General features: G+C 37.2%; 5 protein-coding genes across 6 annotated transcripts; 3 read left to right on the top strand and 2 right to left on the bottom strand.

The window, feature by feature from the left end:
* On the top strand, positions 158 to 4,492 carry LOC104765435 (G-type lectin S-receptor-like serine/threonine-protein kinase CES101). The gene is made up of 10 exons (XM_010489144.2): positions 158 to 357; positions 1,048 to 2,229; positions 2,308 to 2,445; positions 2,533 to 2,589; positions 2,734 to 2,790; positions 2,889 to 3,121; positions 3,192 to 3,402; positions 3,473 to 3,710; positions 3,802 to 3,955; positions 4,046 to 4,492. The coding sequence occupies exons 1-10, from the start codon at positions 255 to 257 to the stop codon at positions 4,364 to 4,366; spliced, it is 2,694 nt and encodes an 897-aa protein (XP_010487446.2). The 5' UTR covers positions 158 to 254; the 3' UTR covers positions 4,367 to 4,492.
* LOC109130970 (translation machinery-associated protein 7 homolog) lies at positions 4,666 to 5,686 on the top strand. Its single transcript, XM_019241184.1, has 4 exons — positions 4,666 to 4,778; positions 5,080 to 5,135; positions 5,271 to 5,312; positions 5,422 to 5,686. Exons 1-4 carry the CDS (start codon positions 4,763 to 4,765, stop codon positions 5,500 to 5,502), a joined length of 195 nt encoding a protein of 64 aa, XP_019096729.1. The 5' UTR covers positions 4,666 to 4,762; the 3' UTR covers positions 5,503 to 5,686.
* LOC104765436 (pyridoxal 5'-phosphate synthase-like subunit PDX1.2) lies at positions 16,312 to 17,729 on the bottom strand. The gene has a single exon (XM_010489146.2). It carries the CDS (start codon positions 17,452 to 17,454, stop codon positions 16,510 to 16,512), a length of 945 nt encoding a protein of 314 aa, XP_010487448.1. The 5' UTR covers positions 17,455 to 17,729; the 3' UTR covers positions 16,312 to 16,509.
* Positions 19,566 to 23,943, top strand: LOC104765437 (kinesin-like protein KIN-13B). Of its 2 annotated transcripts, none has more exons than XM_010489147.1 (12): positions 19,566 to 19,974; positions 20,235 to 20,453; positions 20,835 to 21,008; positions 21,124 to 21,225; positions 21,325 to 21,402; positions 21,510 to 21,591; positions 21,897 to 22,056; positions 22,144 to 22,446; positions 22,552 to 22,770; positions 22,862 to 23,207; positions 23,301 to 23,366; positions 23,447 to 23,933. In XM_010489147.1, the coding sequence occupies exons 1-12, from the start codon at positions 19,837 to 19,839 to the stop codon at positions 23,624 to 23,626; spliced, it is 2,067 nt and encodes a 688-aa protein (XP_010487449.1). In that variant the 5' UTR covers positions 19,566 to 19,836; the 3' UTR covers positions 23,627 to 23,933. The 2 variants fall into 2 exon arrangements, with proteins under 2 accessions (XP_010487449.1, XP_010487450.1); XM_010489148.2 differs by having other exon boundaries at positions 19,567 to 19,974; positions 20,838 to 21,008; positions 23,447 to 23,943.
* On the bottom strand, positions 23,988 to 24,681 carry LOC104765438. The gene has a single exon (XM_010489149.2). It carries the CDS (start codon positions 24,589 to 24,591, stop codon positions 24,139 to 24,141), a length of 453 nt encoding a protein of 150 aa, XP_010487451.1. The 5' UTR covers positions 24,592 to 24,681; the 3' UTR covers positions 23,988 to 24,138.

Here is a 25,122-nt window from a genome sequence, read left to right on the forward strand (position 1 = left end):
TGCTTTGTCCTTGGATCTCTGAAACTCTGTTTTTCAGGTGTGGAATCTGTTTAAAGAGAATCGAGTTAGCGAGGTGATAGATCCGTCTTTGGGAGATCCTGCAGTTGAGAACCCTCAAGTGTTGAGATGTGTACAAGTTGCTCTGTTGTGTGTACAAGAAAACGCAGAAGATAGACCAAGTATGTTAGACGTTGTTTCCATGATATACGGCGAAGGCAACAACGCTCTTTCGTTGCCTAAAGAGCCAGCTTTCTATGATGGTCCTCGGAGAAGCTTGCCGGAGATGGATTTTGAGGAGCCACAAGAGGTGGTTAATGTATCGGCGAATAGAGTTACCATCACAGTTATGGAAGCAAGGTGAAGCAAGTAGTGAATTGAAAAACCTGATCGTTCGTATTTGAATCACATCTCATTGTCACTTGAAATATTTTTGCTTCTATTCTAGATACTGCTGACTGATCGTATGAGATTCAAAGTATTGTTTTTTTTTCTCGTTTTGTCGCACTTGCTTATTATATATATAACAGATATAGACTTGCTTATTTCTTGTGTTTTGTTTATGATTTATGAATCTGATGGAAGACTTTTTTTTGTCTCTGTGAAAAAAATACAACACTGTTTCTCCTCCTCCTTGTCCTTGTGAGCAATTGGCTTTCTCTTTCTCAGGTACGCCCCTTTTAAATCCTTCAATAAAAACAAAAACTTGATTGATTTAAAAAAAGAAAAACAGAAGAAGACAAGTTGCTGCAGTAGAATATATAGGTTTTGCTAGAGAACATAGCGTCTGGTTTTGTGTAATTTTGGCATGAATTTAAACTTTGTGGTCATTGTCAGCATCAATTTCTTGAAAACTTCAACGGACAAGACTTCAAATTTGTCTCCCAGCGTATACTTAGACTTATGAGTTAGACTTTTGACCATAAACGAGATATGTCTTGAGAGAAATCGATTCCCAGATTATTCATCTTCCAAGTTTCAGAAGATTTTCTGAAAATATGTGGTCAAATTGCATCTTTCTCACTATTTTTACCTTATCTCTCTTGTTAGGGCAATCATGCTGTGAAACAGATACGCTGCAGCAGGGTCAGTACTTGAAAGTTGGGGAAGAGCTAAACTCGCCTTTCAATATCTTCAAGCTCAAGTTTTTTAACTTCAAGAATTCAAGCAACTGGTGGTATCTTGGGATTTCGTACAACAGTTTGTATCTTCATAATAATAATGAGTATGATTCTGCTAGCCATCAGGACAGACCTGTCTGGATTGCTAATCGCAACAATCCAATCTCAGGACGCTCTGGAAGCCTTAAAGTGGACCCTCTTGGCAGATTGAGGATTTTAAGAGGAGCATCAAGCTTGCTTGAGCTAAGCTCCACGGAAACCACGGCAAACACAACCCTTACGCTGTTGGATTCTGGAAATCTTCAGCTTCAAGAGATGGATTCTGGTGGCTCGATGAGGCGGATTTTGTGGCAAAGCTTTGATTATCCAACAGACACTCTTCTTCCGGGGATGAAACTTGGTTTCAATGTCAAGACTGGGAAGAGATGGGAACTGACATCATGGCTAGGTGATACTTTACCTGCTTCTGGATCTTTTGTCTTTGGGATGGATGCTAAAGTTACAAACCGACTGACCATCTTATGGCATGGAAATATGTTTTGGGCAAGTGGGATCTGGTTCAAGGGTCAATTCCTCGTGGAGAACAGGCTGGGTTTCGACGTTTCCTTCGTTTCAACCAAGAGTGAACGTTATTTTATGTACTTAGGTGATCAGAGTGATGGAACATTATTTCCCAGGATAATGATAGACAAACAGGGCACTTTGCGGACGATCAATCTTAAAGGAGTACAACGAAATGTCCTTTGCTCTTCTGTCTCTGATTACAAGCTTGAATATGGTTGTTACCAAAAGAAATCCATGAAATGCAGGTACAAACGTTACGGAGATTTAGACAAGAATGGGCGTTGTTTGGAGTATGGAAAGTGTTGGAGCTTTAGTAATTATTTCATAGATGGAGTATTTACTTCCTTGGGAAATGGATTTATTCTTAGCGAGACTGATGGAAGATTAAGCTCATATGATTGCAATGTTAAATGTCACCAAAACTGTTCTTGTCTTGCCTATGCTTCAACCCATGCCGATGGTACGGGCTGTGAACTCTGGAACACTGATCCTACAAACAATGGGTCGTCCTTTCATCGACACAGGACTGTACATGTCCGTGAAAAAGGTATGAAGCTTGTGGAAATACATTATCCTGCCTTTTATAAAGTGTCGCTGTAACTGCAGAGTTTTTTTGGACACAAAGTTTTCGAGTATACAGGAGTAGACAACCTTATGAACCATAAGGCGGCAATTTGGCTAGTTGTTGTGGCGTCACTAATCCTAATCATACCTGTTACTTGGTTGATCATCTATCTTGTTCTGAGGAAATTTAAATTGAAAGGTACAAATTTGTATTAGAAATACTCCAACATTTTAACCAATCGTACGTGTTCTTACTAACAAGTTAATCTTTTTTTTTTTGATCCAGTAACTGTTATATTTCGCGAAATGTTCAACTTTTTATTGGGAAAAGTCATTCCAAAAAGTAAGGCTCAGCTGAATAACTTTTGTCTAAGCATGTATGAGAAATGTCCACGTTGAAATCAAGAACTGTGTCTGTGACGTTTTGTATTTTATTTAGTGATTGGTTGCATACAAGTTTACCACTTTTTTTTTGTGTTTGACCCAGTAATTGTTACATTCCGCGGAATGTTCTACTATTTATGGGGAAAAGTCATTCCACAAAGTAAGGCTCAGCTGAATAACTTTTTGTATAAGCATGTATGAAAAATGTCCATGTTGAAATCAATAACTCTGTTTGTGATGTTTGGTATTTTAATTTAGTGATTAATTGCATACGGAGGAGGCTTTTAAAACTGAGAGTTGGGTCAACAGTAGACCAAGAAATGCTACTACGTGAGTTGGGAATTGATAGGAGACGCCGAGGCAACAGAAGTGCAAGGAAAAATAATAATAATGAGCTTCAGATTTTTAGCTTTGAAAGTGTAGCCTTGGCAACAGATTACTTCTCTGATGCAAACAAGCTCGGTGAAGGAGGTTTTGGTCCTGTATATAAGGTAGTCCAGATTCTTTAGATTTTGATATTAAGCTTGAGCAGATTTTGATGTATCCGCTACTCTCTTGAAGGGGAGGCTAAGAGATGAGGAAGAAGTAGCTATCAAAAGACTATCATTATCATCTGGGCAAGGATTAGTGGAGTTCAAGAACGAAGCTATGCTTATTGCAAAACTTCAGCACACTAATCTTGTTCGGTTGCTAGGGTGCTGCATCGAGAAGGAAGAGAAAATGTTGATTTACGAATACATGCCCAACAAGAGCCTTGACTACTTCCTCTTTGGTGAGCTTCCTTTATAAATCTAAGAATCTATAGACAGCTATCTAAAAAAAATGTTGTTGGATCTGCACAGATCCCTTGAGGAAAAACATTCTGGATTGGACGCTGCGGTTCAGGATCATGGAAGGGATAATTCAAGGGCTTTTGTACCTTCACAAGTACTCGAGATTGAAAGTGATACACAGAGACATCAAAGCCAGCAACATTTTGCTGGACGAGGATATGAATCCAAAGATAGCAGATTTTGGAATGGCTCGGATATTTGGAGCGCAAGAATCCAGAGCCAACACCAAAAGAGTTGCTGACACATTGTAAGAGTGACCAGAAACAATTAATGATTCTCTGATGATCATTCATAGGCATCAATTGTTGATTAAATCTCTTGTGGTGATATGTGTATAGTGGATATATGTCTCCTGAGTACTTCAGAGAAGGACTATTCTCAACGAAATTAGATGTGTTCAGCTTCGGGGTTCTAATGCTGGAAATCATTTGTGGAAGGAAGAACAATAGCTTCCACCATGACTCAGAAGGACCTCTGAATCTCATAGTTCATGTAAGAAAGGCTAATCTTCTTCTTATCTCATTTTGTAAACATTCTCAGCTTGCTTTGTCCTTGGATCTCTGAAACTCTGTTTTTTTTCAGGTGTGGAATCTGTTTAAAGAGAACCGAGTTAGCGAGGTGATAGATCCATCTTTGGGAAAACCTGCACTTGAGAGCCCGCAGGTGTTGAGATGCGTACAAGTTGCTCTGTTGTGTGTACAAGAAAACGCAGAAGATAGACCAAATATGTTAGACGTTGTGTCGATGATATATGGAGAAGGCAACAATGCTCTTTCTTTGCCTAAAGAGCCAGCTTTCTATGGTGGTCCTCGGATAAGCTCGCCAGAGATGGAGGTTGAGCCACAGGAGGTGGAAAATGTATCGGCTAATAGAGTTACCATCACAGTGATGGAAGCAAGGTGAAGCTAGTGAATTGAACAAAACTGATAGTTCGTATTCGTATGTGAATCTCATCTCATTGTTACTTACTTGTAATATTTTACCTGATCGTTTGAGAGATTCAAAATACCTGATCACACTTGCTTATTATATCTATTTTAATCGAGAAAAAAAAAAACGATTCCTCAAATTATGAAAATTCGAATACAAATTAGACTTTTACACGTAGACACGTTTCTGTGGCGCGGAGTGATCGTGTGTATTCATTCCTACCACTATATATATGATCAGGTAAAACAAGAATCAAATATCTAAACTCGAAGAAACCAGAGATATTTCTTTGTCTTTTTTGGGATTAAGGAAGCTAATATCTGTTGTCTTTTCGAGTTTCAGGTCTAGCCCTAACCCTAAAATTCAGCCATGTCGTCCAAGCAAGGTTATTACTTATTATTATTACTCCTCCTCCTCTCTCTCTCTGTTTTCTCGGTTCGAATCAATCGTTTTCATTTACGTCTTGCGTTCACAAATGTTTTGTTGATACATACGTGCTTGTTTTCAGATTTCGATCTCACAGATTCATCGATCGATCTGACTCATCTATTAATCATATGTGCTCTTATAACGCTTTGAAAATTCAGAAATCGTGTCCTTTGATTAAATGTCATGGAAATCCAACCAATTCTGCGAAATGTGTAATGTGGTTCTTGATTAATTGGTTGCTTTATTGGTATTTTCAGGAGGGAAATTGAAGCCCTTGAAGCAGCCCAAGTCTGGTAAGAAGGAGTACGATGAGGTATGTTCTCTCTTACAAACTCGCTTATAACCCTTTTTATATTGGAACTCGATTTATTGAGTTTTGTCTGAAATTGTACCCTGGCCAGTTTCTTTAGCTCTACGTTTTAATGGTCTTACTTTGTTTCCAATGTAGCACGATATGGAGTTAATGCAGAAAAAGAAGGATGAAGAGAAGGTGGTTTCCTTAATCTAAGTGTTGATTCATTGAACAACTTTACGAGAAAAGTGATTTGTAAAGATGTTATTTTTTTTATAAAGATGATCTTGTTAATGTGGGAAAACAGGCGCTTAAAGAACTCAGGGCCAAGGCTTCACAAAAAGGATCATTTGGAGGCACAGGACTTAAGAAGAGTGGAAAGAAATAAGACTAGTCTGCCTCGAAATGTAAATCTCATACTGTATCTCCTATTCCTATATATGCTTGTCATTGTACCATGGCTAGTTATATACTAATCACTAAAATCATATAAATCTAGGATTTGCACATTCTTCAAAATTCTGCAACTTTCATTAGGGTTTTAAGTTGTTCCAAGCTTCGATCAAACACAAGAAAAAAAGGATCATTTGCACGAGCATTAACAAAAACCACAACCGATATTTCGAGAATCCCAACCACCAAACAAAAAGATTACAACTTTTGAAGTCCCAAAAAGTTTGCAACTTGAACCTTCCTTCCCATCAAACACTTGCTTGGCTAAAATCTTGAATCCTGTCACCATGAACACTGAAGTTTTCCATTGCATTCTCCGTTAGGCATAATTTTATCATCATAAATAAATAAATAAATATGATTTATTTAGTCAATACATATTTTGCTGGATAAAGTCAACGTTAATGTGAATTTGTCTTGCAAGAGGAAAAGCTTTATGATTGGTTCAATGAACTAAGAGTCTCGTGACTGACTCTGGCACGAGACCGAGAATCTCGCGACTAACTTTGTCGGTGGGCCGAAAGTCACATGACTAGATCTGTTAATGGACCAAGAGTCTAATGACCGACATTACTAATGGGCCAAGAGTCTCGTGAACGACCCTATTATAAATAGAATCGACAAGCCCAAGACAGATCCTAAGGGATTAGGGTAAAGAGATCTCTATAAAAGGAGAGCGGCTTCTACGAGAGACATCATCGAGAACAAAGCAAGAGACCTAAAACACAAGACACACGACTCAACTCTAGAACGCGGCTAGGGTTTATAGATTGATTCGCTGTGCCTTGAACTCTTGTATTTAAGCTCGAGACTTTGATCAATAAAAACAACTATTCAACATTTGTTTCTTGTTTCCGTAGTGTTTAAACGAATCGATTACTTTTGCTCAAACATTCTCCAACCTAGAACTCATCTCAGCCAACACATTAGGATCATTGTAAATTACAATATGTAATGCTGAATAGCTTGAACCATCAAAAACCTCAGAACCAACGTAAACCCCATCACAACCAAGCTGCATCATCAAAGCCGCATCAGCCGGAGTCATGATCCCACCTAAAGCAAACTGAACAAGAGGAACCCTACCCATCTGCTTAGTCTGAGCAACAAGATCATACGGTGCTGAGATCTTCTTAGCAAACGTGAACACCTCATCATCATCCATTTTGTTCAGAACCCTAACATCACCCATCAACGACCTAGCGTTCTAGCTCTACGGTTATCCAACATCTACGGTTTAAGACATCTTCTAGCTCTTCTGTCCCTTTCCCTGCAACTTAAGATACCTTCGCTCATAGGTAATCCAGTTTTTACTTAAAACTTTGCCATTTTGGAATATTATTTCGGTTCCCAGCCTTTCAATTTTAAATTAATATGCCATTAATAGATAAAAATAGAAAGATAATTGCTAATATATCATTTCTGAAGAATTTTGGTTCATTCGATTATGTACACGATAAATTCATATTTGATTCAGCATTTTATTGCACGTACTAATGAAATTATAATTAATAAAAATAAACTCAGGTCTAATCATTTAAAATTTTAATTTTAGTTGGTTAGTACTTAATTATGTATGTTTTGTTTATATATTTATAGAAAAGTAGATGTTATATATATAAAATGTAAACAAACCAATAAACTAATTGACCCGTGGTTCAACCGGTCCGACCGATTGACCCAGTGACCCAAAAGATGTCCGGTTCACCCTCCGGTCCGGTTTTAAAAACATTGGTATAATGTGTTATCCATTGAACGTTTAAAAGGAATATGATCATCTAATTCTCAAATAAACTTGATTTTTTTGTTAAAACCAACCTATGTGAGTTTAAATTTAACTATGGAAATTTAAAAAATAAATATGAATATATTAGAAAGGCAAGAAATATAAAATAAATATTTTATTTTTACATAAATAAAATAAAAATTAAAAACAATGTTAAATATATACAATACTTTCTAAATTTAAATATAGAATTAAACTCTTACAACAACATATGAGATATAACAACATTTGATATTGGTGGGAGAGGAGAAGATAATGATTACTTATAAGATGATAATCCAAATTAAATAATGGAGATGAATCTTTAAAAAAAAGAACAATGTAAAATCTATATCATGTAGTCTCTAAAATTAAAATTTAGCATTAAAATTTTATAATGATATTTCATTTGGTTTTTTGTAACTCATACAACAATAATAAGAAATCGATAACAAAAAAGAAAAGAAAAATGATTTGAGGTATTGTGGAAGAGAATGAGAGTAGTAGAAGAGAATGTGAAAATGAGAAAGTAAAAGAATGTCAATACGAGAGAATAAGAGAATGCTTATTTATATGATAAGAATTGATGGAAGTTACCTGGAAGTTACAATTATAATTTATCTTGTTTGAATAAAATTGAGTGGTGGGATATGATTAATGCATAATTTATTTTATTTGCAGTTATAATTTTATTTTAATGTGTGAGTTAAATGTATTTTATTAATTGGGTCTTAAATATTTTTTAAAGCAATCAAACAATTAGAAAGCAAAAAAAAAGCATTAAATGAAAATCAACCAATAAGGAGAGACCAAAACCTTACTTTTATGTATACGATTAATTAGTGTTTTTTAAGTACACTTATAAAATAAATCTTTCAAAAAAAAAACAACTAAAAAGAATGTCATTGAACCCCTTCAGTACAATATATTTAAAAATCAATGGAAAATAGTTGAAATTTTTTATTAGAGAGATTAGAGCACTGTTCTTAAAGACTTTTTGTGTACTTTTTTGTTTTAGTGGTATATTTTTTGTTTATTTAGGAGAAATGGATCTTTTACCCTATAAGGGTTTGCCATGTCATGAAATGATTGCAAATCAAGCATTGAATATTGAAATGCTCGATCTTCAGATCTCAAACTGTGGTGATGCTCCTGTGGCTCTAAACATGCTAAAGAAAAATAAGTATTACTAAATATGCTAAAAAAATAGTGATTTTTATATTATTATATATTGAATCACAAACTGGATATAATGATTATTATTCTAAAATAAATGTATTACAATTTTGTTGGATGTAATTGAGAGTTAAGAAAAATTGATTTGATAATTCTATTATAATTTTTTTATATTCCCCTTAATTTAAGTTATATTGCTAGGCTTAGTTTCAATTTTTGTCATTGTAGTAAAAGCTAGAAAGAAAATAAATATCAAAGAAAATAAATATCAAATTGCTTTTTTATATAGCAAAATCCTTATAGTGCATATTTGAATTAAATTTAAAAACAATGATTTTTATATAATTATATGTTGAATCACAGACAAAATATAATGATGACTATTCTAAAATATATTTATTATAATTTTGTTGGAGGTAAGAGAGAGGTAAAAAAAATTGATTTGATAATTATATTACAAAAATTTCCTTCATGAGAACATTTCAAACTTTAAGAATAAAATAAATATACATGAATTTGACAAATATTATTAACATCGTCATCATAATACCAACATCATCATCATACTATCATCATCATGATACCAACATTATCATACTATCATCATCATCATCCAACCATCATCATATCAACATCATCATACTACCATCATCATATCAACATCATCATCATCATACTTACATAATCATATTAACATCACCATCATCATATCAACATATATATATATATATATATATATCATAGTCAACAACATGATGTCATCATCATCATTTTATAATTTTATATTAAATATTAATTAATTTATATTGTAATTATTTATAATTATTTTATATTAAATATTAATTAATTTAAATTGTAGTGGGTCAATCCAATTATTCGTCTAACTCATTTAATTAAATGGATTCATGGGTTAATCCTTGTTAAATGAGTTGAATCAGCTCATAAACTCATTTAACTTTCAACTCATTATCACTTTTAATTTATTGGATAATGAGTTGAATTGAGTTGGATTAACCATTTTCACACCCCTAATAATAGGCTAATATATGTCTTAAACTTTCGAAGGTAATGTGAGATTCACATAATTATATAGCTCAGTTCACATTAATGATTCGTGTCAAGTATCTTAGAGACGAATATTAAATTTTCTTTATGAAGTGTTTTGGTCTATGGGAATATCTCCCTCTCAAGAGTTTCTTCGTGGAACCTCTCACCGGAAGCAGCTCTCCACGCGGCTCAGAATTATCGTTTGCCGTTGAGAGCTATCATTATAGTCTTGTTCACTGGGCAGAGAAAGCTAAGTCGTCACATTGACTGGAATGGTAGCCCAATAAGCATTACGACGAGGAGTATAACAAACCCGTCTGGTTCACATTCAAATCAAAAGAACTATGAACTTGAAAGATTAAAGAACAACTTTCTTTATTGATTTAGAAATTTCTCAAAATAAATCTCTTTCTCTCTTAGGTTTTATGGAACATCTCTCCATGACCTCATATTTATATAGATCTTAGCAACCCCTAAATCTATATGGAAAAGGAAAACTTACAAAACTTCTAATATTTAGACCTTATTTATATTTCCTATTTTCTATCTCTTCTAGCATCTTCTAGAAGGAGATTACTTTGTCTCCAAGTCTTGGAATTATCCAACATTCTCCCCCTTAATTCCAACTTGAACTCCGGGAAGCTTTGTCTCTACAACTTCGCTTAGACTTCTCATTTCTTTAAACTTTATTCTTGCCAACGGCTTAGTAAGAATATACGCCTTCTGCTCCACACCAGGTACATACTCCACTTAATATGTCCGTTCTCTATGCATTCTCAAATGAAATGGTACTTTGAGAGTATGTGTTTGCTCCTCCCATGAAACACCAGACTCTTGGTTAAAGCAATGGCCGACTTGTTGTCAATCTTTAGTATGACCTTCTCGTCAATACAAAGAACCTCTTTTAACAAATCCTTGAACCATATAGCTTGCTTTGCGGCTTCCATCGCTGCCATAAACTCTGCTTCACATGAGGATAATGCAACGGTGGGTTGCTTTTGTGACGTCCAAGTGATTGGCGACGAACCGAAGTAAAAATGTGACCTGAAGTACTTCTCCCATCATCGTCATCGATATTGTGACTACTATCACTATATCCTATCACTCTCTTTGATCCGTCTCTTCTAAAATGCAAACCAAGGTTAGTCGTTCCTTACACATACCTTAACACGTGTTTGAGAGCTTTTCCGTGTGACTCTCTCGGGCTTTGCATGTATCGGCTTAGAACTCCAACTGCGAATGCCAAGTCCGGTCTTGTGTGAAGAAGGTATCTCAGACATCCTATGACTCTTCTATAACTTGTTGCATCAATCTCAGGTTCGTGTTCTGCTTTGGAGAGCTTCAAGATTGACTCTATCGGCACATGAGTCAAATTACACGAATCCATCTTAGTATCATTAAGGATCCCATGTGCGTAACCTTCTTGTTTTATCATGATCCCATCTTCTCCTTGAAGCTCTTCGATACCAAGATAATATGTTAGTTTTCCTAGATCCGACATCTCAAATTTCCTTGACATATCTTCCTTGAATTGTTCAAGGTTTCGCGAAGTTCCCGTTACGAACAAATCATCAACATAGATTGCCACTATCAAGATTTCTTTCTCATTCTTCTTGAGATATACTGATGGCTCCTTGACGCACCTTTTAAAGTTCATCTCCTTTATAACTTGATCGAGTTTTGTATTCCATGCTCTCGGGACTTGTCGTAAACCATATAGTGCCTTACAAAGTTTATACACTCGATCTTCTTTTCGCTTCTTCTCGAAACCTTCAGGTTGTGCTACATAAACTAACTCCTTTAGTTCACCATTTAAGAAAGCGGTTTTGACGTCTAGGTGATGTATTTCCCACCCACTTGTTGCTGCGATAGCTATTAGGAGCCGTATAGTCTCTAGCCTTGCTACCGGAGTAAAAGCTTCTTCGAAATCTATCCCTTGTTGTTGTATATAGCCTTTCGCCACAAGTATTGCCTTGAATTTACTCACTGTTCCATCCGCTTTTCTCTTGATCTTGTATATCCACTTCAGTCCTATGGGCTTAACACCAATCGGTTTATCTACGAGCTCCCATGTCTCTTTTCTTACAATCGAATCTAACTCAGCTTTCATTGCATCAATCCACTCTTGTTGGTGTTCAGCTTCAAGAAAGTTTTCTGGTTCTCTGTCAATCGTAAGCAACAATCTTCCACTTTCTTGCTGCAAGTAACACATAGTCATTAAGATAAGTTGGTCGTCATATGATACAACCGTATCTCGTTATCACTTGTTGATTTTCAGCTCCATGATTCACGCCATTGTCACCGTGTTCTGCTTCTTCCTCCTCTTGGTTCATAGGATCTTGATCTGGATCGTGATAGTCATTGTTTTCATCATTCCCATGTCCATGTCCATTTTCTATGAATCCGCCATGAGAGAGCTTGAAAATTCCTGGTGCTTCATCAGTTTCATTTGGAGGAGACCAGTCCCAAGCTTTTTCTCGTCAAATACCACATCTCTACTGACCGTTATCTTCCTTGTGAGTGGATCATATAGACGATATGCCTTGGAACCCGGTTCTGTTCCGAGATTGACCACACTTCTTGACCGATCATCTAGCTTCTTTAAATGTGGTCCGGTGATCTTGACGTGAGCTACACATCCAAAAATCCTTAAGTGCTCGATATTGGGTTTTTTGGACCATAAGCTCTCATACGGAGTTTGACCTTGTAACGCCTTTGTTGGAACTCGGTTGATAAGATACGTTGAATGACGTACGGCTTCTCCCCACATATCATTTGGAACCTTCATTGCTTTAAGTAAGCTTCTGGTCATCTCCATTAATATTCGATTCCTTCTCTCAACCACACCATTTTGTTGTGGCTTATATGGTGTGGTTAAGTGCCTAGAAACTCCATTCTCTTCGCAAAATCGATTGAAATCAGTAGAAGTGAACTCTCCTCCTCTATCGGTGCGAAAGGTTTTAATGTCCTTGCCGGTTTGTTTCTCCACAAACTCTTTAAACCTTTTGAACCGATCGAACGCTTCACTCTTCTCCTTTAACAACATTGTCCACATATATCTCGAGAAGCCATCTATCAAAACAAACACATACCGGTTGTTTGCTAGTGTTGGTGGTGATATTGGTCCGCACAGATCTCCGTGAACCAACTCTAACACTTGTGTTGCACGGTAAGTTGCTTTGATTGGGAATGTGTGTCGGGTTTGTTTCCCGGCTAGACATGCATCACATACGTTCATCTCACGTAATACTTGTGGCATTCCCACGACCATATCTTTTCTCACCATATTGTTCATGACACCAACACTAATGTGACCTAGCCTCGCATGCCAAGTCCATGTAGCTTCTTCTTCTTGAATTGAGAGACACTTCGTAAAACTGATCTCCATCGGTGTTTTGTAGAGACGGTTTGGCGACCCTACAACTTGAACTAGTAGTCGACCGTACGAATCACTTAAGGTCAACGTGTTTCCCTTCATGTTTACTTCACAGCCATTCTTCGTTGTTTGTCCAAGGCTGATGATGTTGTGTTTTAAATCCGGTATGTAATATATTTCTTTGAGAGCTCTTCTTTCACCCGACTTGATCACAAAGACAATTAATCCTTTCCCGATAATGTTTACATACGACCCATCACCAAACTTTACTCGCCCCTTGATGTTTTCGTCTAAGCTTGAGAAAAATTCTCTGTTTTCCGTCATATGGTTGTTTGCGCCGTTGTCGAGATACCAAAATCTTGCAGTGTTAGTATCGTAGTTATCAGGAAATACTTTATCTTCGTTCAAGAACACCACTTCATGAACGTAGAGGGCTTCAGCTTCTTGAGTCTCATTTAGGTTTGTTTCTTGGTGTTGTAGAGGCTTATCGGGGCATCTTGAAGCATAGTGACTTGACTTGTCACATCTCCAACATATGACTTTGGTAAGATCTTTCTTCTTTTGGTCCTTCTCTGAGATTTCTCCTCCTTGATTTTGACCGTTAAATCTTCCTCGGCCTCGTCCTCTGCCTCTACCGAAGCTTCCTCTTCCGGTATCCCCTCTGCTTCTGGCTCCTCCTCGAAATCCACCTTACCCTCCACGGTTATTGGTGTTTGAGAACATGAGTTTACCTTGATCTTTACTCAAGGTCTCCTTCCCAACTCGTTCTTCATAAGCTTTTATCATTCCTACTATATCTTCGAAGGTTGTTGTGTTTAAGTTGAGGACTTGTTCAAGAGATGCTACGATGGGAATAAATTTTTCTCTTGGAAGTCCCGATAAAAACTTTTTCACAAGTTTTGTTTCATCGATCGCTTCTCCTAGAGAAGCTGATTGAGCGGCGAGTCCTGACATCTTCCTTGCATACTCATCTACCGACTCTGAATCTCCCATCGATACCCGATCTAGCTCTGCTTTTAGAGTTTGAAGTCTAGCTTCTTTCACCCGGTCTGCTCCCTGGCGACGAGACTTGATGGCTTCCCACAGGTTTTTGGCTGAATTTTGCTCTTCGATCTGCAAAATCAGCAACTCAGGAATCGACTGGAACAACAGAGCAAGCGCCACATCGTTCATCTTCACGTCGGCGGAGCCTGGTTCTATTGTGTCCCACACTTCGCTGACTCAGAAGCGTGATCTTCATACGCATCGCCCAAACTGTGTAGTTTGTCGATGTTAGCATCGGACAATGGATCGAGGGTGATCCAAGGTCCTTGGTTCGTGGTGGATTGTTGTCTCCCATGCTTGGCGACGAAGCTTCTTCAACCATCGTCTTCTTGATCGAGTCTTCTACACAAGCTCTGATGCCAATTCAAATCAAAAGAACTATGAACTTGAAAGATTAAAGAACAACTTTCTTTATTGATTTAGAAACTTCTCAAAACTAAATCTCTTTCTCTCTTAGGTCTTATGGAACATCTCTCCATGACCTCATATTTATGTAGATCTTAGCAACCCCTAAATCTATATGGAAAAGGAAAACTTACAAAACTTCTAATATTTATACCTTATTTGTATTTCCTATTTTCTATCTCTTCTAGCATCTTCTAGAAGGAGATTACTTTGTCTCCAAGTCTTGGAATTATCCAACACACATTACTTCGAGGGAGGTACTGCAGCACGGTGCTTATCTACACGTGAGAAATAAGAAGGCTGAGAGACGATGTTGCGAGGCTGCAAAGCCAGTGAAGTGCAATGCTTATGGAGAAGAAGAGTAGTGGTGGGAGTAAAGGGTTTTTCAGGTGGAAGAGGCTCCATCGGGTTAGTACCGTCAACTAGAGGAAGTGGTAGTGTTGACAAGGGTGAGGAAGAATCAGGTGACAATGAAGGATTTGAGCCTCGGACTCCTGGGAATATGAAGACAAGGCTTGTCAAAGGAAGAACAACACCTTCAAGATGGAGAAAACCTATGTCTTAATCTCGCATTAACGAAAACAATACAACAAGAAGCTGTTATTACACATGGAGGAGCAACAATGAAGAAGTGTTTTTTATACACAACAATGACTAAACCAACTTGATCACAACACTAAACAAATGCATATATGTAAAGAAGTGGGAGGAGTGTATCGATGAAAGCTTTCATCAGGCTCTTTAAAATTTGACAGCTCGTCTGATTGTTTGGAGAGATGACTTGATGAAGTTGTTCTTGACAAGATAATCGCTCTCATCATCATTCCCTGAAACCACTGGCTTCTTCCTGATACGGTCAATTCCCTTTTTCATTCCGAAGATGATGGAATCCTTCTGAAAGCTCTAGCACTCTCTGATCTCTTCACAACTTTGTCTCTGCCAGTACTCTTCTCTGGTGTGTTCTTCAAACCAAAACTCATTCTGCTTCTACGAGAACTTTCAGTTCTTGTTTCCACCTTGCTTGTGTTGTTGTTTGTCGTCCAGTAACAGGTGAATCTTCATCTTTCAACAAAAGTCTGGATCTTTTTCTTGCTTTCTCCAATTCAGGCCTCACTTGGTTCTCCAGCTCCTCTCTTTCTTTAAACTTCTTGTGAAGTTCTTTCTCTGAACCATCAGAAATAGTCTTTTGCGCCTCTAGTCTTGTCTGGTTTAACCTCAATTGTTGTTTATACACAACACTCCTACAAACCAACAAGAGACGTTCAACAAAAGTGATTATACAAGATATTTGCCTAAACATATTTAAATGCAACTGTTGTATAGAGAAAAATTCTTAGCATCGCGGATCATCTTCTCAAGTGTATTCCTGTATGAGCATTGAGCTTTCTGCCAATCTCCTGCACTTTTCAGCTCTTCTTTTTCGCTTAACCAGCTCATGAATGGTAAGCCGCTCTTTATAGCTCATGAATGGTAAGCCGTTCTATAGCTCATGAATGGTAAGCCGCTCTTTATTGTTCTTTCTTGTCTAATCTTTTGTTTCATCATCTAACTTTTTCATCTTGGCTCTCATATTTTGCGATTCCTCTCGAAGTCTCAGTGATTTAATCCATTAAACCAACCCAAACCATAATCTCCATCCAAATTGATTTAATGCAGAAAAAGAAGGATGAAGAGAAGGTACTTTTCCTAATTTGATCAATTGAAAACTTTTACGAGATAGTGATTGCTAATGATGGTATTGTTAATGTGATGAAAACAGGCGCTTAAAGAACCAAGGCTTCACAAAAAGGATCATTTGGAGGCACAGGACTTAAGAAGAGTGGAAAGAAATAAGACTAATCTGCCTCAAATGTAATCTCAAATCTCCTATATATGCTCGTCTTCTACCATGGCGAGTAATATAGTAATCTTTAAAATCATAGGACTTGTACTTTCTTCAAAATTCTGCAACTTTCATTAGGGTTTTTTAGTTGTTCCAAGCTTCGATCAAGCACAAAAAAAAAAAAAGGATCATTTGCACGAGCATTAACAAAAACCACAACCGATATTTTGAGAATCCAACCACCAAAACAAAAAGATTACAACTTTTGAAGTCCCAAAAAGTTTTGCAACTTGAACATTCCTTCCCATCAAACACTTCCTTGGCTAAAATCTTGAATCCTGTCACCACGAACACTTAAGTTTTCCATCGCATTCTCCAATCCAGAACTCATCTCAGCCAACACATGAGGATCATTGTAATGCTGAACAGCTTGAACAATACTCCTAAGCTTCTTAAACGGATCTGGACCATCAAAAACCTCAGAACCAACGAAAACCCCATCACAACCAAGCTGCATCATCAGAGCCGCATCAGCAGGAGTCGTGATCCCACCTGAAGCAAACTGAACAACAGGAACCCTACCCATCTGCTTAGTCTGAGCAACAAGATCATACGGCGCCGAAATCTTCTTAGCAAAAGTGAACACCTCATCATCATCCATATTGTTCAGAACCCTAACTTCACCCATCAACGACCTAACGTTCTTCACAGTCCGCGAAATGTTACCTGTTCCGTTTAAATCACCTTGGATCCTGATCATAGCAGCACCTTCCCTGATTCTCCTCAAAGCTTCACCTGTATCACGGCAACCACAAATGAAGGGAGATCGGAAGTTATGTTTGTTGATGAAATGATCATCATCCGCTACAGAGATAACCTCGCTCTCGTCAATGTAGTCAACCGCAAGAGACTCCAAGATCTGAGCCTCGACGAAATGACCGACGCGAGCTCGCGCCATCACCGGAACAGAGACAGCTCGTTTCACCTCTTTGACGAGAACAGGATCCGGCATACGACGAACACCAGCGCGAGATCGAACCGGATCCGAGACGATGACAGAACATGCGCCGGCGGATTCAGCGATCTTAGCTTGGTTAACAGAAGAAACCTCGACAATGGCGCCGCCGCGGAGTACTTGAGCTAATCCAACTTTAACAGAGAAGGGATGGTTTTTTTTAGCGTCGGTAATGGCAGTGCCGCTGTAGAGAGTAACAGCTCCTTGATCCTGTTCCGTCATAGCTTGATCCGCCATTGTTAGGTTTCGTAAGCTTGTTTAGAGAGAGTTTGTTAGTAACAGAGAGTTTTTTTCGCCGGAGAAACGGTGTTTGTTTAAGTTACACGATCGGAGACGAGAACGAGAGAGTTGCGTTGAAACAACGGAGAAATAAAAAAGAGAGAATGGAGAAGAAGAAGAAGAGTGTGGTTTCGTCTAGAAGAATCTGAGACTGTCTTCGTCACTGTGAGAAATCGATTTAGGTCGCCGATTAAGGAGAATCCGAAAACGACGTCGTGTTGCGGAAAAGAGGAAACAAGCTGAGTGGGCTTCCATGATGATGATTTGACCCAAGTAGACTATTTTTTTAAGAGCCGTAGGATGTGAATAGTACACGTGGCGTCATCGTGTGATATTCTTCTTTCGTCTGACTCTGACGTCCGTCCAAAGATATTTTTGAAATGATTTATTCGATGGACACGAGTCAAACAAAAGAGATATACGAAATAAAGGGAAGGGGGTGAATCTAACAACTGTGTCTAACTTTAGTGGTGGCCTACCATGTTTATAAAATTTGTCACGACCTAGACGGCGTCGTTTTTAATGCTCCTCACGTGTTTCAGGTTTGTTTGCTTGCTTGCTTGCTTCTTCCAACTATTTTTTTCACAGTTTTGTAGGCATATGATTTGAGTACGTAAATCTTACTCTCCCCATTCTCTGCCACTACCACTGATGATGAATAATCATATAAAGTTATGATGAAGCTTGTATTATATTTTTAGAGCTGCGACAAAAAAAAAAAAAATCTCTCTCAGTCGGCAACAATGAGAAAAAGAAAAAAAAAGATTGATTCAAATATCAAATCTTAAATTAGAAAATAAAGAATAACCAAAAAAAAAAAATCTTTAAGTAATAGTAGATGAAATTTCGTTTTCCCACTTTCAATAATCCGATCACAAATTCATCTAGGTGGAGTTTTGTGATATGAATTTGTGTGAGAACACAAAACAATGTGATAATTTTCATCTATATTACATTAACGTTGTGAACACGGACATGATCCAAGACTTATAGTGGTGCATTGATTGATGAGATATGGTTAATTACATCAAAAAAACAAAAAAAATTGTGGTTAGCCAGATTTAAGAATACCAACACATGCATATGAATGATGAACCTGTGTATGAAAGAAAACAATATGCGATTTTCTTTTATTTTAATATCACACTCTTTTTGTCTTTTGATATTATCGGAGAATTATTTTACACATGCATACGGAAGACTGTTTTATTGTTAAGCTTCTTTTTTTTTTTTTTGAATTTAATGTTAAATTATATTTAAAAGAAAAGCTTTGTTACAATTAGTGTATCAGTTTTTGAAAGACTGAAATGAATTTGAAAGACTGAAAATAGACTTGATCTCTTCTTCTATGTTCCGATTAAATTGAGTACACAAATCTATACAGTTTGTTTCGATTTCTATTCGATTAATTATTATAAATGGCGACACTTTCTCTTTTTTTTTTCTTATGTACATACATATCCCATGTTGATATATTTGTTACAAAAACGTATTACTCTCTCTCAGAGACAACAACAGAGTGGGGCGACCACTTTTGTTTCCTTTAACACAGCAAAATTCAAACTTGAAAACCAACAATCATCGCGGTCTCTAATTGACAATTATAAAAAAAAAACAACTTTACACTAGTAATGAGTAATGACTAAACTACTTTTATTCGGATTTGTGTAAACCAAAACTACTTTTACACAATACAAATTGAAAAGCTATCCTGATTACTCTATATATAAAAACAAATTTTCACTTTTGTAAATGTGAAAAATACTCAAAATCAACTATAAAAATTACCAATTAGTTTAGAATTCAAAAACAACTTGATTTACAATGTCAACTATAAAAATTACTATAAAACTTACCAGATTTATGTTTTTAAATAGAAAACAATAGAGTTCACCAAAAAGATCATAATATGAAGTCACAAGATTAGTACTAGTATAAAGGTATAGTAGTAATTAGTAACTATAAATATCATGTTAATCCAAATCCCATAAACTATATAATACTAGTATATTTTAGTAAATCCATTTTAGAACTGGTCCACACATCTACCATTAATAAATTAAAAGAAGAATTGAAACGACAAATACAAATCGAGTTTAAGGGAGCGTCGTCAGAGAGAGAGAGAGAGAGAGAGAAAGCAACCAAAAAAATACTCTCTCTCTACTCTCTGCGCTTTAATTTGAACTTGTGGAGAGAGAGATAGAGAAACAAAAAGGGTTAGATAGCAGAGAGAGAGGTATAGCCAGAGAGAGAGAAAAGCTTCGGCTAGGGGATTGTGGTTTAGACGAGATCCGATTTAAAGGATCCATTTGGAGCTCCGATTCGAGCTAAAGGTAAGTAATGAACGGGAGACAGAGATCTGGCGCAGCGGCGGTGCATCACCAGAGGCAGCTTTCCGATAACCCTCTCGATATGTCTTCCTCCAATGGCAGATGGCTTCAGTCCACTGGTCTTCCGCATTTTCAGTCATCCGCAAATGTAATCCCAGAATCTGATCCTTTTCTTCTCCTCCTCCGTATATTTTCATCGATTTGAACTTTTTTTTTTTTTTGAGTTTCTATGAAGATCTGTTAGTTCAGATGGTTCCTAGATCTTATTAAATGAAAATTCTCAAGGAGACTTATCAATTTCTCCGATCTAAAGTTATGGGAAATTTTGTTTTTGAGGCTTGTGAACCCAAGTTTTAGTGAATGAGATTTTTTTTTGAACTTAATGGTGGGATTGGGATTATAAAACAGGATTACGGATACTATGCTGGTGGGCAAGGAGGTGGTCAAGCAACAAGAGGATACCAGAATGCTCAGAGAGGGTTTAATGGAGGAAATGACTTTTTCGGGGAACCCACTACTCCTCAATACGGTGCTCGTCCCACCAACCAGAGGAAGAACAATGATGAATCTGAGTTTAGTCCAGGGCTCTTAGATCTGCATTCTTTTGATACTGAGCTTCTTCCTGAGGTAGGTGTATTAGATAGAGTTGCTTTTTCACTTTTTGGTGCCTTTTAATTTCCATTTACATATATGCTAGTAACAGAGCAGACCTGCAATTCAAGCTTTTATTACCTTTATGTTTAAATGTCGCTGCATTTAGGTGGACATCTATAATATTGATTGCTTGCTGGAAGAGTGGACTCTTTACACTGCACTTTTAGGTTATTGGACTATTTTTAGTAAAAGAACTTTTATTTCCTCTTTGACCATATCATGGGTTATTGTCTGCTAACCAATTTGAAGATAAAACCAATAAATGAATTATATGACACCATCTGGTTATTTGTTTCTCTGCATTTTGGCATTGTGGGCATATTGTGTAGGCTTTTAACTTGGTTATCTCATCAGCAGATTCCAGTCTCTAGCCAACTAGATGGCCCCTCACTTTTCAATCCTAGTCAAACCCAAAGCTTTGATGACTTTGAAGCTTACAACAAGCAGCCTAACCGAAGTCGCGTTTTGGCTGAAAACTTGGCTGCTGAAAAGGAGAAGATGAACGCTGTTGCAAAAATCAAAGTTGTTGTACGTTTTCTATCCTTCAGTTCCTTTATAGAATCACTTGATTTTCCCCTGCCTTGTATATTGCGAATACTAACCCTTAATGCATCATGATGTTCCCTTTATCGCTTGAGAACAGGTACGTAAGAGACCACTTAACAAGAAGGAGTCGACAAAAAACGAGGAAGACATTATTGACACCCATTCCAATTGCTTAACAGTTCATGAGACAAAAGTGAAGGTCAGTTTCTGGTGGTCTGGATTTATGCAATCTCAATTGTCCGAGTCCTCACCGTAGCAAGACAGTTAAGAATGACCTATTATTACATTATCATTGCAGGTTGACTTAACAGCTTATGTTGAAAAGCATGAATTTGTGTTTGATGCCGTTCTTGATGAGGAAGTATCAAATGATGAGGTAAGTGCTGTTTGAAAGTAACAGGACTGAATATAATTATGAACTAAATACGATATTTACATTATAATCAGTTCCTATTCTGGCGCTTATTTCTCAAATTTCTGTAGGTTTATCGTGAGACGGTGGAGCCAGTCGTCCCCCTAATATTTCAGCGCATCAAAGCCACTTGCTTTGCATATGGGCAAACAGGTAAATTATCTTCAAAGGAATCATAGATACACAAGATCACTTTCCTGGAAAATCTGACAAGCTAATAGCAAGACCTTAAGATCCACCATCTAAAGTATTTGGCATGCGTTTCTGCTGTGGGAGGTTAAGGCCTACTCTACTTTCCCAAACTGTGCATGTAAAAGCGTCTTCAGTTTAACTGTGAAAATTGTTTGAAACGCGATAATCAACATGCACTTATGAGACGCAAAGACTAGTCTGCTTTAACTATATTCTTACTCATTTTCTCTATGTGAACCATCTTCGGTTTTATGTTTGCCTCTCAGGTAGTGGAAAAACCTATACTATGAAGCCTTTGCCTCTTAAGGCTTCAAGGGACATCCTGAGGTTGATGCACCACACATACAGAAACCAAGGGTTTCAGTTGTTTGTCAGCTTTTTTGAGATTTATGGAGGAAAGCTATATGATCTCCTCAGTGAGAGGAAGTAAGTTGAAAGGCATCTTACGCAGTTTTAGATCTTGACTGCAATGCTTATTATGTAGATGTATTTAAACTTTCTTTATCTTTGTAGGAAGCTATGCATGAGAGAGGATGGTAAGCAGCAAGTGTGCATCGTTGGTTTGCAAGAGTACAGAGTATCTGATACAGATGCGATTATGGAGCTTATTGAGAGAGGAAGTGCAACAAGAAGCACTGGAACAACTGGTGCAAATGAAGAATCATCTCGTTCCCATGCTATACTTCAGCTCGCAATAAAAAAGTCAGCTGAGGGAAATCAGTCAAAGCCCCCTCGCCTCGTTGGCAAACTTTCTTTCATCGATCTTGCCGGAAGTGAACGTGGTGCAGACACAACAGACAATGACAAGCAGACAAGGTAAAACTTTACACCATATCTTATAATGACACTTTTCAAGTTGTTCAGTTTGAATTATGTGTCCAACTATTTGTTTAGACACATTGTTTGTATTATATGACACAGATTGGAAGGAGCAGAGATCAATAAGAGCTTACTCGCCTTAAAGGAATGTATTAGAGCTCTGGATAATGATCAAGGTCACATCCCTTTTAGAGGCAGTAAGTTAACCGAAGTTCTCAGGGACTCCTTCATGGGAAATTCTCGTACTGTAATGATATCGTGCATATCGCCAAGCTCTGGATCATGTGAGCACACACTTAACACGTTAAGATACGCAGATAGGTTGGTTTATTCATTTGCTGTTGTATATTGTCTTCTTTTTCTGTTAATTCGTGCATCTCATAAATTTTTGCATAAACTATGAATATTGTAGGGTTAAGAGTCTTTCAAAGGGAAACGCCTCTAAGAAAGATGTATCATCGTCGACCATGAACCTAAGGGAGTCCACAAAGATTCCTTTGTCGGCTGCACTTCCAACTCCAACCAACTATGATGATGACGTGAATGAGATGTGGACTGAAGAGAACGATGACTTTGATGCATCAGATTATGAGCAAGAGAAACAAATGTGGAAGAAAAATGGGAAACTAGAGCCGTCCTATACCGGTATGGCACAGGAGAGAATTCCGAAACCTACTATTCAGATGAAGTCAAGAGATATGCCAAGGCCCGATATGAAGAAGTCAAACTCTGATGACAACCTAAATGCACTTCTGCAGGTAACATTCAGCTAAAGCATTCTCTATCAGAAAAAGTCAATATCTGCCGTAATCATCTTTGATACATAAATGGTTTCTCGTGAATTTTACCAGGAAGAAGAAGACCTTGTGAATGCACACCGTAAACAAGTTGAGGATACGATGAACATCGTGAAAGAGGTATGAATTTGGTCAGTTGGTTTCGGTTCTATGGCTTAAGCTAAGATTCTCTAACATCCCTTTTAAAATCACCTGCACAGGAGATGAACTTGCTGGTTGAAGCAGACCAACCAGGAAATCAGCTCGATGGTTACATTTCAAGACTAAACACAATTCTATCTCAGAAGGCTGCAGGTATACTCCAACTACAGAACCGTCTTGCTCATTTCCAGAAACGCCTTAGGGAGCACAATGTATTGGTCTCTACCACTGGATACTGACCTATAATCAGACTCTCGAGTAAATACTGGTCCTCCTTTTATCGACCTCATCTCGGGCTTGTGCGGTTGTGCCCCCCTATTGGCTTGGACTGGAGATCAGAAGTTTATCTGTTTACAGCCTACTGAGAACTTTACAGCGAAGAGTTACGGATGATTACAGAGTTTCTCATACGTGTAATAGATGCAGTCGGTTCTTGATACTGCAATTTGAATTCTATCAGATTCTTGTAATGGATTTATTGCAGAAGATGAAATACCTATGTAATATTGCATTTGTGCTATTAATGAGCTTGCCTTCTTCTATCTATACCATATTATTTGGTGTTCTTGAAGTATGAGTTCCAACCGATGATTTATATAGCTTTAAACAGTAACGTGATGAACAATGTTCATCGTTTCACAGCATCAAAGTTCTTGGAACTGAGAAACTATACACCATCAAATGATGTTGACTAAAAATCAAACAAATCAAGAACATGATAATACAAAGACTCCAATACCATTTGGATAGGTTAAGAGTAGAGATCAGTGAAGAACTTGTCAACGATATTGAGATACACGGGACTTCTAATACGAGAATAGTAATGAAGTGCCTCTTCAACGTCAAGGGCTTGCTCTATATCTCCAGTCTCAATCATATACATCTTGTTAATCTTCTTCTCCATAGTATCACAGTCTCTTGATGAACGGGAACTGCAAGGTTCTGTTTTCTTCTCTTGATGATCTTGTTCTTGCTCTTCAACCTTGTGCTCCAACTTTAATGGACCTCCGATGCTGTTTTCCAGATCAAACTCCCAAATGTTGAGGAAACTTGCGTAGATATTGTCTCCATCGAGAGAATTTGATCTGCAAAATGTACATGGGAAGTGAGTTTTTGGTCTAGGGAGTTTCTTACCTGCTCGGAGAATGATGGACTTGAGACTGTGAAGTGTTCTATGAAAGAAACTGTTTGTTTTCTGAAACATCTCTCTTCAATGCAACTGATATGTTCTTGTCGGCAGATCAATGTTCTCTCATATATATAAATCATTTTGAAGTCATAGAAATCAAATTATATGTTTTATTAATGTGTTGATATGTTACTTTAGCTTCATAGTATTTGCGAATGCACCTTTTGTGTCTATTACTCAGCATCAAAAAGGCTAAAGTGAAAATTTGTCATGTCTAGGAATTTAAACTTTCTCTTTTGTCTTGTTTTTTCTTTGTCCATATGTTATAATATATATGTCTTTTGCTTATCTGAAGATCTTAAATTAAAGTTAACAGTATTGACTTAATATTGGATCACGTATATGCGGTACCGATGTGACCGTTGTGCAAGAATCAAGAAACCGTACTCTTTGTCAAAAAATCATGTTTCATAAGCTTGACCAATGGGCCTACTTCATGAGTTAAATAACTTGGATATTCTACCTATGTTTTTTTCTTAAAACCGCACACTTAAACTGATATAGTGTAGAATTTTTATATATATATATATATATATATATATATAT

Source organism: Camelina sativa, chromosome 19 (assembly GCF_000633955.1).
Source record: "Camelina sativa cultivar DH55 chromosome 19, Cs, whole genome shotgun sequence".
Lineage (NCBI taxonomy): Eukaryota > Viridiplantae > Streptophyta > Magnoliopsida > Brassicales > Brassicaceae > Camelina > Camelina sativa.